The sequence below is a fragment of the Panthera uncia genome, assembly GCF_023721935.1.
Source record: "Panthera uncia isolate 11264 chromosome A1 unlocalized genomic scaffold, Puncia_PCG_1.0 HiC_scaffold_16, whole genome shotgun sequence".
Lineage (NCBI taxonomy): Eukaryota > Metazoa > Chordata > Mammalia > Carnivora > Felidae > Panthera > Panthera uncia.
Genome location: NW_026057576.1, coordinates 66,221,384 through 66,242,367, shown reverse-complemented (window position 1 = coordinate 66,242,367; position 20,984 = coordinate 66,221,384). Strand labels below are relative to the sequence as shown.

The 20,984-nt window shown below is 40.4% G+C and overlaps 1 protein-coding gene across 1 annotated transcript in view; it reads right to left on the bottom strand.

Annotated features, from left to right (window-relative positions):
- Window positions 1-324: 324 nt before the first annotated feature.
- The window catches only part of RAP2A (RAP2A, member of RAS oncogene family), a 36,008-nt gene continuing 15,348 nt past the window's right edge, over window positions 325-20,984 (bottom strand). The window contains exon 2 of the mRNA XM_049647516.1: window positions 325-4,596. Coding sequence (XP_049503473.1) covers window positions 4,359-4,596 — 238 coding nt within the window. The 3' untranslated portion in view covers window positions 325-4,358. The remainder of the gene's footprint in view (window positions 4,597-20,984) is intronic.

The window sequence follows — 20,984 nt, the reverse complement described above, 5'->3', positions numbered from 1 at the left end:
CATTCACAGGGCCCCATATAGAACAGGCAGGCCCTACAGCCCTACCCAGCAGCAACCTCCAGCTTCTGGCACCTTAAAATCCACAAGACCTCAACAAAAAGACAGCCCCAACCCCTCACTAGAAGGATACATTTTAGTTACACTAGCAGGACCACAGAGCAACTGCTAATTAATGTTAATTACCTGGAATGATTGTGTTCACATTAGCATTGAGACTTCCAATTAGCTAGCTGTCCTCAAAAATATAAAACACTATTTATGGAGACAAGTTTGTATTTGTAATTACTGATTTTATTTTATTTTTTAAAATTTTATTTATTTTGAGAGAGAGAGAGAGAGAGAGTGCACGGGAGGGGCAGAGAGACAGAGAGAGAATCCCAAGCAGGCTCTGCACTGTCAGCACACAGCCCGACTCGGGGCTCGAACACACAAACCATGAGATCACGACCCGAGCCGAAATCATGAGTCAGTCACTTAACCGACTGTGCCACCCAGTAAAATCAGTAATTACCCCTGTAATTACTAATTTTAAAGGCTTTCTTGTGTTATTATTTATAAAGGGTATGAGAATGATCTATTAACCTTCCTTTTTTTATGACGCATCGTCCATTTAATTCAGCTTGGATATTTCTGTATCAAGAGTATTAAATTCATTCTACGGCAATTCTTAGTTATTTTCGTATATATTGAACACATTTCCGTCACGAACATGTACAAAAACCGAACCAAACCAATCCAGAGGAAGTTTCATTAAATAAATTTATTTGTTAAAATAATTTAACTCCAAATACAACTGTTGAATTTGCATTGAGTTATAACTACAATCCATGTTTTAATCGAAATGTCAAGGTTTAACAACTGACATTGTTACAAAACAATAAACTGTTGTTCAATTTTAAATGGTCAGTTGTATTAGAGCTCAACAATGAACTGTGAACTATATCTCTGGGAAACCCCAAATCAATAATGATAAGTCTGTTTCCAAAACCCACTGCGGTCATTCTTGAAACCCTGATCAAGATTTAATAGATGCACAATGACACGTTAATTAAAAAAAAAAAAAAAAAAAAAGACCCCCATAGTCTCAAACGTTTGATTGGCCAAGGAGACAGGTAAAGCTTACCAGCGTGAACACAAGGCTAGTGAGAAGAACAACTAAAAACCAAAACAAACCAGCGGAAAACCAACAGCAACAAACAAAATAAGCACTTTCACATTCAGACATACACGGACAACATTCCCATTGGAAAACTTCTGAAAACACACAGCAGACATCCTTAGGCAACATTTCTTCACAAAGAAAAGCATAAAATATCAGTAGTTTTTCCACAGAAGAGTGACGGCAATTCTAGCACTTAGTCAAAAATTCAGTTCTAGTTCTACGAACCAAAGGAAAAGATCACGGAGCACCTTTCGATAGTTTAAGGAAGATTTTACGTAACGCTTTTGATCTGATGCTGGCGTGTATGTTGTAAATTGAACAAAATGAAAGGCATCCATTACCATCACTATCACAGCTTGAAAGAGAACCACCCCCCCCCCCCAAAAGCTGCAACATAAAAGGGGAAAAAAAAAAGAACTTAAAAAACGCTGCCTGTGTTGAAAGTAAAACAACACAAAAGGAAAACAAAGGAAAAAGCTTATCACAAATAGCTAAAGAAAAAGTGGGTCTTTGGATCAAACCATAACATTTTTAAGGCATGTTAGAAAAACTTTCACTTATCTAGGTGCTAGTCTGATCAGGGCATAAAATAAATAGCGACACAAGGTCACCAACTTTTCTCTGTAGCCACGATGATTTGTGTGCCAACAAATTTAATCCTCCCGTTCTTAAGCTTGTTATTAACATCTCAACAAACACATTCATTCAAACCGAGTTATATTCATACCAGATGAAATACCAACAGTTAAGAGCACAAGAGGGTTCCCATGTTTCTGGATATCTTTGATGCTTTGTCACTAAATATGAAGGGCTGTGTGCAGACGCTGATCAGGCAGCCAAATCAGTTCTTATCAACATCTTTACAGTGAAAACCCACCTTACTGTCTGACGCAAACACGGGGGACGAAAATCCGGATTTTGAGTTAATCTTTCCACCTTACATTTTGCCATACTTTTCATATTTGACTTCTTTTTCTTGTCTGCATGGCAATCCATAGTGTAAAACTGTAGAGTCTTTACAGATGTTTTTAATATGTGCTCTTAGTTGTCTGTTAAATATGGAATTCTAAAAAAACAATCATTCTGAGAAGTTAGACGCTTCAAGTCTCAACCGATTCACTAACAAATATTTCTATTTTTCAGTAGATAAATCGTACTTCTTGAATCTCTGGTTTCTCTAAAGGTTTGAGTCAAATCAACTGTTACATACTGAAATCTGTTTCAGTAAAATGGGTTAGAACTTTCCATCCTGTAAACAAGGTGCTTCACAATTGGGGGTTATAAAAAAAACCAAAACCAAAACCAAAACCTATATTGAAGAATGCAAATATTCACAATTCAAAGATTTTTAACAATCACAGCCTGGTTGGATCCACATATCTCTGTTTTCTCACCTATGAAAAGTACTATCCACCTTTCTGCTATCCGTTAAGCTTAATGCCAGCTCACTAAACACTTGGGGGTTACCAAGGATTTCAGAAAGTGTCAAAAACAAATAATTTAAAAAATGTTTTTGATACACTATATTCTGCAGTCGGGATGCTCAGTGTAGGCAATGATCTCTGACTTGTGCCAAATTCTCAGGAACAATAAACACACATGCACACGCAAACACACACTCCTCTCTCAGGTACCCACAGAAGACCAGCGGTTACTTGCACAAGTGTGTGAAAGCAACAAAGTGTGGGGCAGGAAGCAGATCGCAGGCTCAGCGCTATTGCAGTTCTGAAGGCCAAATCTATCTCCAGAGGATTCGCTCAGGATACTCTCTTCAGCATTTACAGCTCTGAAGTTTGTTCAAAACCCTTCTGCACTTGATTGTAAAACCTACGAATAGGTTTTTCCTGTGCCACTAGTCATGCAAATGATAAATACTTCACGGCTATGAAAACCCAAAATGTCAGAGCTTGAGCACCTTTTCAAAAGAAAATATTCTCTCTAGCTTTATTTGCCACTTCAGTAATCAGGGCAAAATTGTTATAAGAAAATCTTTATATAATTCCCCAGGAAAATTAAAGATAAAAGGGTTGGTGGTTTTTTGTTTTTGTTTTTGTCCCTTACCTTCCACTCTATAATTTATGTTCTACTTTTAAGCCCAAATTATTTCACATGGTTATTCAATTTTTAGATGCCTGCAATAAAGCTCTGCTATAGCAAACGTGATTTCGAAAGCAGGTTAGCCAAGAATCACACCACAACCAGAGCCCTTAAAGGCAAGAAGGTTTGCTGCTTTAACGAACGTAAAAAATGCAAGATGTGTGTACTGTCCTGTGAGGTTTCTGCAAACGGGAACACGTGGATGCAACATGGCTTCATTTTCCTTACACGATGGTACTAGTTAATCTACCAGAACGCTTCTTGTGAGTAAGGCGAGGCAATCTTCCCATCACATCGCTTTCTTCTTGTCAATTAAGACCATGCCCGCTTTGTTAACAGAGGGTGGGCTTGGGGGTTAAATTCGGATCAAACCCTTGTGAGAGCCTCCATTTTGGGTGGCAAAGCAGGTGATTTAACACATTCGAAAGCCAGATCGTATTCGTACACAACCTGTTCTGATTTTTTTTGCTCTAGCAAGGATCGATGCACGAGTTAGTTCTGCGTCACACGTTAGGATAACATCTACAGTTAAGCATCAATTTTGAGGAACAGAAATGCGTCAGCTGAGGAAAGAATCTCTCCCTGTAATGCCGTTGGCAGGTCAGCTGTTACTGACTTGACGGAATACATTGGTTAGAAGCACTATCTCAAGTCCTGAAATTTCAGTACTCTCCGTAGGAAAATATTTCTCCTTTACTTATTTTTTTTTTCAAAGAAGACAAAATATCTTAACCGCAAGTGGTCATAGGGATTCTTCTGGTTTCTCTCTCATGATTATTTTGAATTTATACAATAGTTGCTTCTGTCAACTCGGTGACAATGCCACCACAGCTTCCAAAGGAGATCACCCTGTAGATTGGCTATGCCTTCAAGTGGCAGGTGCGTCCAGGAGGCCGAGGACAACGGTGAAGACTGTAGCTACTGACCCCAAGTGGTACTCAGAGACCTCAACTGACAATCACTGCTCGACGCCGAACGAGGGCGGCCGTTGCACTGCAGAGTCACCCCCCACACCCTGCGGACTCCGCAGTCGCCCGGACGAGGTGCGCCCTCGCCTGCGGTACCGGGCAAGGCCCGACCGGGGCGGCCGCATCGGACGCTATTGGATGTTACAGGCGGAACAGCACGGGTCGTCTTTGTCAGGCTGCGCGGCGTAGTTCATCTGCCTCACGATTTCGGCAAAGAGTTCGTCCACCATCGTTTTGCTCTTCGCAGAAGTCTCCATAAAGGGGCAGCCCCACTCTTCGGCGAGGGCCCTGCCTTCATTGGATGACACCTCCCTCTCACTTTCCAGGTCCACTTTGTTCCCAACCAAGATGACTGGCACTTTCTCATACCTAGAAGAGAGCAAACGAGACACAGACATTATAAAAGCTGGCACTAAGTTAAGAGGCTAAAACGTATCTTCTCTCTTTTCATTCTATTCTACCACAAACATTCTCTTTAGTTGCCCGAAACGTCATTTGCCTCACTTGGCTTGACATCTCCCTGAGGGCATTCAGGTGCTGCCCTCACAGTGGATAGTAAATGGGGTTTTGGAAACGAGGCTTTACATGAATCAATTCTACATCTTCGAAAATCAATTTACCTTTCCAGATATATTTGGAAAATTATTCTCAGAATCTCAGAATAAATCCTGTTAGGTGGCTTAATTTAAACTTTTTCCATTCTAAGAGATGCTTACTCAAAATTTCAGTTGATGAAGTAATAGCTCTACTGAGCAAGCAAACGATTTATAATTGTCAGCATTTTACTCAGCTCCATAAATATACAAAACCGGTCATGTTGGAGTAGTTCCTAAGACAAAAGACAGTAGAAATCATTAGGATGGAAACTATCAAATATGACTACATTCTATCCCTTTGATAAAACTGTTCCAGATTAGCCAGTTGAAAGACATCATGGCTCTTTTCAGCCTGCAAGGAGTAAACATTTCAGTCATTAGCTTTATTTGATGCCGTCCCTTCCTTCCTAACCAGCACAAGTGTGCCATAGGCCGAATGTTTGTGCCCCCTTCTTCCCAGTGTTGAAGCCTAAGCCCCACTGTGATTGTATTTAAGAGTTTGGGGCTTTGGGGCAGTGATTTCATCATGGATGGGATTGGTGCCCTTTTACATGGAAAAGAGATAGGGGAGTGCTCCCTTGCCCCGACCCTAAGTGAGGACTCAGCAAAAAGAGGAGTCCAAGAACGAGGGAAGCGGGCCCTCAGCACACACAGAAGCTGGCAGAGGCTTGATCTTGGACTTCCTGCCTCCAAACTGTTGCTTAAGCCCCACATTCTGAGGTTTTTTGTTATAGCAGCCAGACAAAGATAAGGCGTCTGTGAGTTATGACATCTGGAAAAAAGCTAGACTAATAAGGATAACAAAACGGTATGAAAAGAACAAAGTAAAAAGGCCCTAAATCATTTTGATACCTAAGGCTGATCGATTCTCTTTACGATGGTTACTCACAGTGTAAAAATACATGGTGCTACTCTGCATAGTTATTTACTAATATTGTTTATGTTTGTTCTAAGGAATGTTGCTAATATATTTTCCTAAGGCTATCATTTTTACTTTAAACATCATTTATTTATTTTCTAATTTTTTTAAGTTTATGTATTTTTTAGAGAGAGAGCAAGAGAGCACAAGCAGGGAAGAGGCAGAGAGCCAGGAAGAGAGAGAATCCCAAGCAGGCTCCACGCTGTTAGTGCCCAGCCGGACAGGGGCTTGATCTCATGAACCATGAGATCACGACCTGAGCCAAAATCAAGAGTCAGATGCTTAATCACCTGAGCTACCCAAGTGCCCCAAACATCATTTTAAAAGCTTCTTGTGATTTTAGTATAAATCAGTGTGTGTGTGTGTGTGTGTGTGTGTGTGTGTATGTATGTGTGTGTACCTTCCTCTAAGCAGAATGCATCTCTAATCTATAAAGGAAGTAAACCACACCACTGCACATAAGGATGACAAATATGACAGGACGCGGCCACTCCATGAGAAAACTACCACATAGGACTTCACTGAGGCGGGGTTCGTACACAGTTTTTATCATTCAGGAAACTGAGTGCTGGGCAGGTGGTTAATATGAGTGAGAATCCTTCCACGGTCTCCTCACTCGGTGAAATTGGTTCTCTCCCCTCACTCACGCTTGTAAAGCAAACTATATTCCCACCAGAGTCTCACTTCTGTCTCTGGCACTCGGTCAAACTGAGAACTGTTTCAACAAGAGGGCTCCCAGCAGTGCGCCACTTAGCAATCTGGAACATAAAAACAACTTAAAAATGTGTGGGGACAACCGTATCAAAGGTAAATCTAGAACTTGGGTATTCTTTTGCAGGAAATGGATTTGGACAAACTCCAATGTGTATCAGTGGCTTTATCTGAATTTACTGTGGCCCAGCTGGGCCTTGTGCTTTGTGGCCTCAGATCCTACTGCGAGCTCTGGCCGTACGACACACGGGTTTTTCACACCTTCTAGGACTCTTCCCTACAAACAATTACGTGTGCCCGGTGGCCTCTGCAAGGACGAGTGGCAGCAAGGTGAAGCTGCATTACAAACGCTGCGGACCTGCTGCTTTGCATACGAGCCCTCTCAGCCTTCCGAACTTATTTTACTCGCAAGCTTTTAACTGCATTTCGGTTTTCCTTATGAGAGTATATACACCGCAGCGTTACTTTAAATCACCTTGTTTGGCAGGGAAAGAACATAAACATGAATACAATCCCGAAAAATGTATTGGTTGAATTTAATAGGGTTAAAAATTAATTTCAATCTCTGTGGACCATCCTTAACAGGGAAAGTGATGACATCACTTTCTCTTATTAGTTAAGCAGTAAGTGTTTTAGAGACTATGTTTTTAGTTTAAATAAAGTATGAAATCATGTTTTATAGGTAAAGAAATAGTTCTTACACTTCTAACTAAACGCTACAGCTGTGTGGATTTTCAAAACTTGCAAACGTATCAAATCATTAGCAGTTGTATCACGCACCGTTTGAATCAAGAATCTGAATAAATGTTGCCAACGGATTCTCAAAAGGGCAACAAGCACACTGCAAACATAAGTCCGTATGTAACAGCATTTAGTTAACTGTCGAGTGAAGGTGACAGTTTAGCAGCAGAGAACCTGGCCATTATATCACTATCTGAATGGTCAGCGGTCTTCTCTAAGACCGAGATGCTAAAAAGGCTGGAGCAATTCAGACTGATGTCCTCAGAAGACTTTCAAAGGTCTTCGGGGAAAGGAAGTATTCTCTACATCTCGGAATAGCAGACGGTGAGAAATTGTGTCTCTTGCTGTTAACATTAATACATGACACCGCAGAAGAGATTCGAAACTGGGATTTGGAGGCTCGGCTTCCAGCACGGCCACTGAGGCTGCAAGACTGAGCAAACCTTGCACCGTATTCACCTGTAGTCACTTCCTTGTTGGTAAAAAGGGAGTCAGGGGATCTGTTCCCACTGAACGCACAGGTCGCTGTAAAGCTCACAGGATGCCCTAGAAAGCCCCGAGTGCTGGGGAAACGCGGGGCGGTGCTTCTTTCCTGTCCCACCTGCCCGCTGCTGCGAGGACACAGCTTCTCGAAGTGTCAAAAGGGAGGTGAGGAGCTCCTGAGGACAGACAGGCAGGAGAGACTGACCCCGAGTCAAGGAACGAAGCAGCCACCTGCCGCCAGCCTTCACCTTCTCCAGTCCCCTGGGCTGAGCAGGAGGGGAAGAGGAGCAAGCAGAGAAGGAAAGCCTTCTTTCTCCAGATACAGCTACCTGTGCGGAAGGGGAGGCAAGGCTTTGGGTTGGGCTGACGGGACGGGTCCTGTGTGGAGGGGGTAAGATTTGGAGAAACCAGGATCCTCCTCAAGGCGGGCGGGTGAGAAGGCAAAGGGAAAAAAGCAAAAAAGCCCTGTGTTGACACAACAGAGGGGGAGCGTGGGGAAACCCTGCTCCCTGCTCCAGCAAGAGTGTGCTAAAAAACCAACAAAGCCAGACCAGGACTCCGGTCCCTGAACTGCCTCTAGCTAGTTCTGTGAATTTAGCAAATTAACTTCATCTCTTGCTTCCCAGTTTCTTGAACTATAAAGTGAGCTGGACTAGGTTTCCAAGGCGTGCTTCAGCTTCGAAGTTAAAAATCAGGACCTAGTGGGTCATTCCCACAATCAGTACATATCACTGACCAAGTGATGGCTGACAGCTTAGCACTGTTCTTGGCACAACACCAAACAGGATGATTTTTTTTTTTTTTTAGTGTTTATTTTTGAGAGAGAGAGAGAGAATGGGGGAGGGGCAGAGAGAGGGACACGCAGCATCTGAAGCAGGCTCCAGGCTCTGAGCTGTTAGCACAGAGCCTGATGCGGGACTCGAACCCACGAACCATGAGATCATGACCTGAGCTGAAATCAAGAGTCAGACACTTAACCGACTCAGCCACCCAGGCGCCCCTCCTTGGTATTTCTTTTAAGAACGTGAGCAGGGTTATGGTCATGCAGCTCAAATAATCTTATATTTGTTTATAGTCTGCAAACCGTTGTTTTATCGACATGATTTTTACAGTGTTTATTGTATTCATGAGCATGATTACATGACGTATTGATGAATAAAACTAGCTCTGCCTAATGCACTGAATGGATCATCAGACACTCAGGCTTGAGCATCACTCAGCTGTAGAATGCCGACAGGCTTCTCAGTGAGGTAGCTTCACAGAGTTCACAACATTTGATGCTTGCCAATGGATTCCAGTGGTTTTTTAATGGCTTTCCAATAGTCTCATGTTGTTTTCTCTTTTTTGGTAACTTTCCTGATATGTGTGTATGCATATGTATGTGTGTATGTATGTTTTACTTCTGGTTATGCCTAAACTTGGCCAATTGCCAAAATAACTGGGGAATTAAACAAAGTACTGATCCTCAGGCCCTACTCCAGACCTACTGGATCTGAACTTATGGGACCAGAGACCCACAAAGAGGCTATTAAAAAAATATATATCTACATGTGTAAGCTCTGAAGACTACTTGTGCGGGTCAGCAGGGTTTTGAAGACACTGGCCTAATCTGTTGCTTCGTGACCTCAAACCATACTGTGTTGACATAGTTCATAGTTTTCCACTGCGGCAAATCCGGAATCAATTCCTTCTTCCCTTCATTTATTCACCAGTGATAAGCTGTAGACAGAAACCACTATGGTCAGCGCCTTTAACTTCCTTTGGAGGGTGCTGTATTGCAGCGTATGAAAAGAAGGCCGTGCGGGGGCGCCTGGGTGGCTCAGTCGGTTAAGCGGTTAGGCTCTTACCACTCTTGAATTCAGCTCAGGTCACGATCTCACGGTTTGTGTCATGCTGCATTCTTCTAAGTCACTTTTGCACAAGCATGTTGAAGTACAATTGTCTCTGAATTCAGGAATGAAAATCAGGAAGATTTTTATAGGTCCCCTTAGTCAACCTTCCCCTCATGTTAAAAATCTCATCTACCAAGAGAGTCTCAAGGCAAAATGTCAAACCACTCGAGGCTCCAACCACTTCCATGACAACCTCACCAAATGGCTATATTTGAACATCATTAGTGATGCGGAACTCATATCTCAAACAACCCATTCTGTCCTTTCTGTCAGTTCTGTTAAACGTTAGTGTTAAAAAGCCGGTGTTAAAAGGTTTATCCCTGTCTCGTGAGCTGTCATTTGTAACATCTTGGCCCTTCCCATAGGTCCTAGTTCTTGTACCCTTTAGAATATAGAAATCTGTTTCTCCAGAATGCAAATAGGTTTTCTTTCTCCTCTCCCTGCTCAAATTAAATAAGTACAGTCGACCCTGAACAATGTGGGAATTGGGGCGCTGACAGCATATAGACTCCCCCAAAACTTAACTGCTAGTAGCCTCCTGTTGACTGGAAGCCTTACTGGTAACAAAAGCAGTCATTTAACACATACTTTGTTATATGTATTATATACTGTATTCTTATAATAAAGTAAGCTAAAAAAAGAAAATGTTAAGAAAATCCTAAGAAAGAGGGGCACCTGGGTGGCTCAGTCGGTTAAGCGTCCGACTTCGGCTCAGGTCATGATCTTGCGGTCCGTGGGTTCAAGCCCCGTGTCAGGCTCTGTGCAGACAGCTCAGAGCCTGGAGCCTGTTTCAGATTCTGTGTCTCCCTCTCTCTCTGCCCCTCCCCTGCTCATGCTCTGTCTCTCTCTGTTTCAGAAATAAATAAACGTTAAAAAAATTAAAAAAAAAAAAAAAAAAAAAAAAAGAAAATCCTAAGAAAGAGAAAACACGTTTACAGTACTGTACTCTATTTATTGAAAAAAATCTGCATATAAGTGGATCTGCACTGTTCAAACCCGTGCTGTTCAAGGGTCAGCCATAATAATGATAAAAATCCCAGCGATTTTTAAATAGGGAAGGAGGAAAATGAAAGACATTTTTAATCCCATTTCCATGAGAATAATCTAACTTTCTGGTATATATCCTTCCAGACTATTTTCCTATACGAATCTATATAAACATAGATATTAGTTTTTGTAAAAGGAGACTGTACCAATTATATTTGAAATTTCCATTTCAATAAATGATATAAGTTTTATTATGGCTAAGTAGTATTACATTTTATAGACTCTATACTCTAACTGTACCATAATTTAATTACTTCTTCCCCATTAATGCATTTTTTTTACTGATTCATTTTTTTTACTAACATAAACAGCAGTCTGATGAGCTACACTTAGAAGTGTGATTTCTGTCTCAAAGGTATATGTAATATGTGTGTAGGTGGGCCAGAAAAATCACATTTCTAAGTTCATCAGATTGTTGTGCACACACACAGAGTCTTAACTGGCATCCCAAAAGTTGTATTACAACCAGTAGTGTGTAAGTTAAGAGTGCCTGTTTCTGCAACCGTGGGACTGATATTTTTAATCTTTCAGTAAAGTATTGTGGCAGTCCTGAAGAAAAAGGATTGTTTTTGGCTAGGAGGTGACAGCTTCTACCACAGCTTGCTAGCACGAAATATCAATACTTCTTGTAAGGATGGAAACCATGAGCTAAGTAAGGCTGCTCTCTTCCTCTAGACTGACTTGTTTTGAAGTGACTAAATATTTCATCTTAAAAGGGCACTTCTGGTAATTTAGCTTGAATAATGAAACCACAGTCCTCTGCTCTGACTTTCTGCTGGTTTCAGAATGCATCCTGAAGAAGAGAGAGAAATCTGTAAATGTAATACAAAAATTAAGCGTGGAGAATAATGACACTAAAAAGACATTCAAAGCTATCAGGGATACTCCATACCAAGGTTAATAAACATAATCTGCCTTCCTAGAAATTAAGAGCTGGCACTGTATCAGAAGAATCGGTTCCTCGTAGTTTGTGAGGGACCAATTGATCATGACAATGCAACTGAGGCATTTTAAATGTTGTATTAAAAACCAACTGAGGGAGAAAATATTTTTACATCTGATAAAGGATTTATTATCCAAAACATACAAAGGAGTCTTGAAACTCAACAATAAGAAAACCATCAACCCAATAAAAAATCAGTCAAAGACCTTAACAGACACCTCATCAAAGAAGATATACAGGTGGCAAATAAACATATGAAAAGATGCTCTACCATCATATGTCATCAGGGAAATGCAAATTAAAGCAATGAGATACTGCTACACTCCTACTAGAGTGGCCAAAGTCCAGAACACTGACACCACCAAATGCTGAAGGATGTGAAGCTACAGGAACTCTCATTCACTTCTGATGGGAATGCAAAATGTTTAGCCACTTGGGTGGTTTCCTACACATACTCTTACCACGCAGTCTAGCAATCCCAAGTATTTACCCAAAGGAGCTGAAAACTTGTGTCCACATAAAAACCTGCACATGGATGTTTATAGCAACCTCACACATAATTGCCAAGATTTGGAAGCAACCACGATATCCTTCAGTAGGTGAATGGATAAATAAACTGTGGTCCGTCCAGACAATGGGATTTCATTCAGCAGTAAAAAGGAGTCAGCTATCAAGCCATGAAAAGACAGGGAGGAACCCTAAATGTACATTACTAAGTGAAAGAAACCAATCTGGAAAGACTACAGACTGTACGATTTCAGCTATATGATATTCTGCAAAAGACAAAACTATGGAGACAAGTTAACAGATCAAAGGTTGCCAGGAGTTGGGGTGGGAGACGGGAAGGGATGAACACGTGCAACACAGTATTTTTAGGGCAGTGAAAATACTCTGTAGGATACCATAATGATGGATGCATGTTATTAAACATTCGTCCAAATCCACAGAATGTACAACACCAAGAGTAAACTCTAAGGTAAACTGTGGACTTTGGGTGATTACGATGTGTCAATGCAGGTTCATCAATTGTCACAAATGTACTACTGTGGTGGGAGATGTTGATAATGGGGGAGGCTATGCATGTGTAGGCAGGGATTATATGGGAAATCTCTGTATGTTCCTCTCTTTTTCTTTTCTCCTTTCTATCTTCTGCCCACTTTGCTGGGAAGATGACCACAACTGTAGAAACTGTGTAGCAGTGCAAAAGGCTATTAAACCATTTATCTAACATTTATAAAACACTCCATGCAACAAAAGCAGAATATATTCTTCCCAAGTGCTCCTGGAACATTCACTAGGATAGACCATATTTGGGCTATAAAAACTGTAACAAATGTCAAAGAATTGAAATGATACAAAATATGTTCTCAGACCATAATGGAATTAAATGGAAAATTAGTAACAGGAAGATATGAGAAAATCTACAAATGTTTGGAAACTGAACCATATACTTCTAAATAACCCACGGCTTAAAGAAGACATCACAAGGAAAACTAGGAAAGATTTAATGGAAAGAAAATAAAAATATACCCAAATTTGTGGGACACAGTTAAAGCAGGTCACAGAGAACCATCATAGCATTAAATGTCTATATTTGAAAAGAAGAAATGTCTCAAGCCAGTGATCTATGCTTCTACATTAAGAAACTAGAAAAAGCACAAAATAAATCCAAATTAAGCAGAAAGTAAAAATTATAAATAGGAAAAATCAAATAAATCAAAGACAGAAAAACAATATAGTAAATCTAAATAGAAATAGACCTAAATAGAAAACTAAAAAAACTAGTTCCACATCAGTAGAATTGACAAACCTCTAGCCACACTAAGAAAACAAGGACACAAATTAATGATATCAGAATGAAATAGGAAAAATTACTACAGACCCTACAGACCTTGGAAGAATATGCTCCTGAAAGAGAAACTTAGGTGAAATGCACCAATTCCTTGCAATGATTAACTTACATGATGTCATCCATGCTCCCCTACTCAGGGGCTGACAACAGCTTTCCACTGTTAACCATGTCATATATAAACTTTTCCGTTTAGTTCTTCAGCTATCCAAACTCTTGCCCTTCATATCTAATTCAACCTTATTTCCTACAACTTTCCAAAGAGAATCTTCTGCTCTTAATTCTGTCTCCTTGTTCATGGTGGTCATCTAACTATAGTGGTCCTCACCAATCAAGTTATTTTCAAGGTTTTATTTAAATTCCAATTAGTTAACATACAGTGTAATATGAGTTTCAGGTGTAGAATTTAGTGATTCATTACTTCCTACCAGTCAAATTCTAACTGCCATTCAAAGCTCAGGTCAAATTTCATCTCTTTTAAAATCTTCCCTTACTTTTGTAACGAATTAGTTCGGTTGTCTGAACTCTTATTTACATTTTATATTGAGCATAGGAGTGCTGGGTGGTCTCTCTTTGTTGAGCATCTGACTTTAGCTCAGGTCATGATTTCACGGTTGGTGAGTTTGAGCCCCGCATTGGGCTCACTGCTGTCAGCATGGAGTCTGCTTTGGATCCTCTGTCCCCTTCTCTCTGCCCCTCCCATGCTTAAGCTCTCTCTCTCAAAAATGAGTAAAACATTAAAAAAAAGAACTTGGGGTGCATAGGTTTTCATGAATACATCTCTTGAGTACCCACTAGGCATTGTGTGAGGCACTGGAGATATACGACGAATGAAGTCCCTGAAGTTTACATTCAAAAACTGGAGGAAACACTATACACAAACAGACAATATAACGAAAGACTGTGATGGCTGTTACAAAGAAAATCGATATTACTATGTAATAACCTGCGTAGGCCAATATTAATTACACTGGGTGATCAAAGAAGGCATTTCCAGGAAGATGAAATCTAAGCACAAGCTTGAGGATTGAGAGTTGAATGAGCCATGGGAAAAACCAGGAATGAAACCTTTTAGGCAGAAGAAGATTTTAAAGATAGGCAGTAGGAAAGTAGTAGGCTTATTCAAGGAACAAAAAGGAGACTAGCATGGTTACATCATAAAGAGCAAGGGGAGAGAAGAGCAGGAGGGATGAAGAGGACCGATGGCTACTATTCTAAGGACAGGAGAAAGAGGAGAAAGCTACTGAAGGACTTTAGGCAGGGAAGTTACATGGCGTTACGTGTTAAGAGATCAGTGTGGCTAACGTACAGAAAATGGATTTTAGGGTCACAAAAGTAGCAGGAAGATAAAAGACACCTGAAGTGGTCTAGGCAGGAGACAGCAAGGACTTGAACTGGGATGATGGCAATGGCGGTAGAAAAAAAAAAAAGACATAAAATATATTTGGAAATTGCACCAACAAGACATACTAAGGGCTGGTTGCAAGACACAGAGCAGGCAGTGGTTTTGACAAAAAAAGAGAAATCAGAAAGGACTCATAGGTAAACTATTGTTTTTATAAGTATAGTTTTATCTTATGACTAAGAATATAAGACCACAAAGGTAACTACCATATGCCTTCTATTACCCTGTTTCTAATACACTTTCACTGTGACCGTGTTTAAAATGATCCTGGCTATCCAAATCACTACTTCTTACAAAGAAGATTCTGGTATATCATGGAGTTCTTAATGAGCATTAAAGACCACCTCCTCTTAGCGTAGAGTTTACAAAATGATGATTTTCCCATAGAACTGGCTACTTCCTTTTCCTACAAAATTTTTATTTTTAAAATATCCTACTCAGGTTATTCACGTCATGTTTCTATTAATATTACTCTAGATTTCCACCCATCCTTCACTGATTATACCTGGGAGTCTCTTTAAAGGCCTGTATGTTTTTTCCATATGTGACATGTTATCTTACTGGGTAAGGTAACAATCATTTGCCACTCAAATTTTACCTTATTAAAGGTCTTCCCATATACTATCAACTTACTATTAATAAAAAGAGAATGATATTTTAGCCTTCAACTCTTACCAGTTGGACATTTTGTTTACTTCTGAAAATCTGTGAATGATAATCATGCAACACTGTTAAGTGTACTATTTTTAAAGCTCCTCCTAAATTATTGCTTTAATGAAGTCTTAAAAGTCTTAAAAATATATTAAATAGGATATGAAAAAAGAACTAACCACAAAAGGAAAGGTTAATAAACTGGGCTTCATTAAAATTAAGAATTTTTTTTTTAATTTTTTTTTTAACGTTTATTTATTTTTGAGACAGAGAGAGACAGAGCATGAACGGGGGAGGGGCAGAGAGAGAGGGAGACACAGAATCGGAAGCAGGCTTCAGGCTCTGAGCCCTCAGCCCAGAGCCCGACGCAGGGCTTGAACTCACGGACCGCGAGATCGTGACCTGAGCTGAAGTCGGACGCTTAACTGACTGAGCCACCCAGGCGCCCCTAAAATTAAGAATTTATGCTCATGTAAAGAAACTATTAAGCAAGTGAAAAGGTAAGCCAAAAATTGGGAAAAGGTATTTGCAATACATGTATCTAACACAGGACTTCTATCCAGAATGTATAAAGGACTTCTACAAAAGAGAAGAAAACAACAATACAATTTTTAAATGGACAAAGCACTGGAGTAGGTATTTCTTAGGAGAAGACACCCAAATCATCATGAAGCAAATGAAAAGGCGCACAACACCATTACACACCAGGGAAACAAAAACTAAACTCACAATGAGGTACCACGGGAATCTTCCCAGGTTAGCTACGATTAAGACGACTGACAATGTGAGCTCAAGATTAAGTTGGTACAAATACTTTGGAAAATCATTTGGCAGTATTTACTCATGCTGCAAATACACATTCATACCCAGTAATCCCACTCTAAGGTATACCCCAAGAGAAAGTGTACATGCATGTAACCCCAGATACGTACTAGAATGTTCACAGTAGCGTTAATGGTAACGGCCCCAACCCACCCCCAGAAGAGATGACGGAATCGTGGTACATCCATACGAGGGAAACTACTGTGGCTTAGGAAAGAACTAGCTCCTGCTACCAGCAGCACAGATGAATCTCACAAAGAGTACCTGGAACAACAGAAGCCAGGAGCCCAGGAACAGACGTGACTGTGCTGGTCTTTGGGCCTGCAGTGACAGTGTGGGACACAAGGGAAACCGCTGTGCTGCTCGAAATTTGTGTCCTGGACGTTCATCCAGGATTTGACTATACGGGAGAGGCATCCAGCTGGACATCTAAGATGTATGCACTTTACTGCACAGAAGTGATACTTCAATAAAAAATAATAATAAATTGAAACAGAAAAAAAAATCAATAAAGAAGATAATTATCTAAATGATTTCCTCATTAAAATTGGAACAGAAAATAACCTTCAGGACAAATTGAGCGAACATGCATGTTGGCTACGGGGTTTTTCAGTCACAGAAAGTGCAGGATTCAGTCGATCAGTTAGTTTATTACTCAGCTGAACACTGCTAATCAATTTTACATTTCTGTCCAAGTTCTGTGCTGTTTAATTTATATTCAAAATTGCCTGAGGACTGAAAGCGTAAGGAATGCTAATACTAAAGAGCACGTCACTGGAAATAAAAATGATAATTTTGAACATTTTCTTCACTCTCAGATTTATAAATTGGATCCATCTAACCTTAGTTCTTTCTGGGCATATCAAGATACCACAGTACTTCAAATACCTATGTTAGAAAGAAAAAAAAATCTTGATGACTACATTTAATCTGGCTTTTTATTTATTAGAAGTGGGCATTTTCTACCCCAGGAATGTGTGTAAGTAAGTGTTCACAACTAGAAGCCTAAAGCCTTGTCACTTACAAATGCAAAAAATTATCTGAATAAACCAGTTGATTCTCTTATTAAAAAAAAAAAAATTTATGTTTATTTATATTTGAGAGAGAGAGAGACAGAGACAGAGACAGACAGACAGAGCACAAGCAGGGGAGGGGCAAAAAGAGAGGGAGACACACAATCTGAGGCAGGCTCCAGGCTCCAAGCTGCCAGCACAGAGCCCAATGTGGGGCTCGAACCCATTAACCGTGAGATCATGACCTGAGCCAAAGTCGGTCACTTAACTGACTGAGCCACCCAGGCGCCTTATTTTTTTTTTTAAAGCGTAATATCCAAGATACCCAAAATAAGGTACTAGAAAGCAGTTGTTGCTCTATATTTGATACTTTAATGTGTAGCTAAATTTTAGTGTGTGTTTTAATGCATATTCGGTCTACCAAATCAAAATCTATCGTTTTAAAAATCTGTCAACAAAGTATGGGTCTTCCTACATAATTTAAATAGCAGGGAAAGTTCACGTTGAGACACATAAATGAAGAACACACAGCTTTCATCTATCAAAGGAACAAATGTGTCCAGACATAAAACGTGCGTTTTACCTTTAGTGAGAGTTGAAATCCGAAACCTGTGCATCACAAAACAGGTCCCGCTCTTGTTCTTGAAAAGACTACACTGAGTCGGCTGCTCAGGCACATGCAGGTTGCCTGAACGGTTACCTAACTCTCCGTTTATTAAGTTATGGAATACGTCTTCTCGACACTTCTTCATTTTAGAATTTCTGGTGAAAATGTTTATGAATGAGAATTCCTCTGTAGCTGGTACACAGTTAAAGTTCAATTACAAATACTTTTCAGAAGCCATCTCTCCGAATGGAGACGATTCAAAGATGCAGCAAAGCTATGAAGAGCTAAAACTTTTTAGGAACTTTCAAATTATGAATAAAAGAATATTTGCCTTGGGAGACTGTTCCACTATTGTAGTAAGATACTAAAATATTTCTTACTTTCCAAATTACAATACAAACAGCACCAGAAACACCTGGGTGGCTCAGTCAGTTAAGCGTCCAACTCTTGATTTCTTTCAGGTCATGATCCCATGGTTCGTGGGATCGAGCCCCGCACTGTGCTCTGGGCTGACAACCAGGAGCCTGAGGCCTGCTTCTCACCGTACCTCTCCCTCTCCGTCTCTCTCTGCCCTTCCCCTGCTCGCGCTCTGTCTCCTTCTCAAAAATAAATAAACATTAAAAAATTGCACAATGAAGGAGCTGGAAACTATCACCATTGGTGGAGATTATGGTGCCCGACAGCAACCATTGGAAATGAAGAGCTACAGACACTGTGACAGAATTCAAACCAACCCTGAAGTAGAAGAAGTTATAAACCATTCTAAGAAGTCTCTGTGGGAGCCAGCAAGGGAGAATGGCTGGTAAGCAAAAAACGTCTTCAACAGTCTTTAATAGTCATCAGGTTTGGGATGAGGGGCTGTAGTAGGTCTAGTGTGGTGATTACAGAGGATGAGGAGAGCAAGGATTATTGGACGTGAGACAATCTGTCCCTTCATTTACATTCCTGCTATAGCAACCCTTCCATTTCCAAAATAACTCATTCTTGAGCTACGTAATCACTTCCTAACTGGTCCCACCTCCAATTCTTCACCTCTGTACTCTATCCTATATGCCACTCCCACAACTATGATCTTAAAACATTGCACAGTTTTCTCTCCATCCCCCCAAGCCACTTGACTAGACAAAGCTTATCCCTAGGCTGAGAGTCAAGGTCAACCACAATTTGGTCAACGGCTAAAATCCTCATGGAGTGCATCACAAGGGAGAGAGAACTGGATTTCGGTTTCAGGTAACTAGAAAAAGCCGAGCTCTGCTCCCTTGGATGTCATGTGACCTTTCTGAGCTGCAGGTTCCTTATTTGTGACAGAAATTTTAACGATACTTAGGAATTATGTTGAGGAACACGATGGTGATGACTTTACTAATAATAGCTAGCATCTGTAGACGGCTTAGTAGGGGCCAGGCACTTTACATGAATTAGCCATTAAAGTATTACGGATACTGTAAAATACTACAGAAATGCTAATTACTCTTTTCTAAGTTCTCTCAAACCATCTGCCAGTAAGTCAGTTCTAGAATCTTAATTGTGGTGATTTATCTGTAAAAATGTACAAAAAATGTCAGACATAGTATCTTACCTCCTCTGTGTCTGGCTCCCATTCGCCTGGCAAGGACGGCCAAATCTAACCGTCTACTGAAGACCATTTGGTTTTCGAAAAAAACAGGATAAATACTACTCCTTCTAATATCAAAGGCTGACAATCTTCTCCAAACCGAAGTTTCTTTTCTTACTCCAGTCACCTTCTCACCCCAAACACCGCTAAGTCGTTAGTATGAACCATGGCTCTGAAGCCCTAGTAAGTTAATGGAAGAAAATAGAAAACAAAACAAAACTCTAGGCCGAGTGAGGAGTTCTGAGATAAAGTCTTGTTTCTGCTTTACACCAGCTGTGCTACCTTTGCAGTTACCTCAGGGGCCTCAGAAGGACGAGGGCTATGAACGTCCTACATATAGCTCTACCTCCAGTGCTGGAATCAATCCTCTTATAGACACACAAAATAGAGTGAGTTAGGGGCACCCGAGTGGCTCAGCTGGTTGAACATCTGGCTTTGGCTCAGGGCATGATCTCACGGTTCATGGGTTCAAGCCCCGTGTCGGGCTCTGTGCTGACAGGTCGGAGCCTGGAGCCTGCTTCCGATTCTGCGTCTCCCTCTCTCTCTGCCCCTCCCCTGCTAGTGCTCTGTCTCTCTCTCCAAAAAAAAAAAAAAAAAAAAGTGAAAAAAATAAAAATAAAAAATAAACAGAATGAGTTAATGAAATGATGATCTTCCAAGATGACAGCTTTTGCATGTAGACTACGGTGGAAATGTCACAGAAACAATGCAAGCATATCCAGGATCACCAGGCTGAAAAAAGCATTTTTGGATGCATACTACTGAGAATAGTTTCTTTTATGTTCTTTATCATGCCTTGCATTAGATACTGAAATGCTTAACATGATTCATGGTGGTATGGGGGGAGGGGTCTCCAGATATTTGGGAGCAAGAAGGCCAAACTCCAGAAATGTAATGACCTGAAGGGACCTTTACTAATTCGGCAAACTTTCTAAGTGTCAGGTGCTGGATATCAGAATGGAAGCAGTTTAGCACCAAATAAATACATGAAAGAAACTTTTCTTGTTAACATAGATGGTAGTTTATGTCAAAGGGTATATACCTAGGCCTAGAGGTTTCTGTGGAAACTAAACTTTAATATATTATGTTCTTAATACAATCAAATCTGCTCTTCAAAGTTAATTGTATGTAGGTGGGAACAGTAAAATGACACGGGCAGGTACTCTGTGAGGACACGTACGCTGTGAGGGCAGGTGGTAGGTGCTCCCATCAACCTGCCATCTTTTAAGAGTTAAGATACAACATCAACTCATTCACTTGTTATCTTTAATAATATTTTAAGACCTTCACAGAGAAAGATAGTGCTCTTCTATCAAAGTAACTTCTAAAATAACGTTTCCCTAAACATGTTTTGTTGTTTCAGATAATTATTGTGGCATTTAAAAACCAAACAAAAAACCTGCTCCAAAACTTAATGGCTTGACATAACCATTTTCCTAGTATTTCAGGAATTTAGGCAGAGC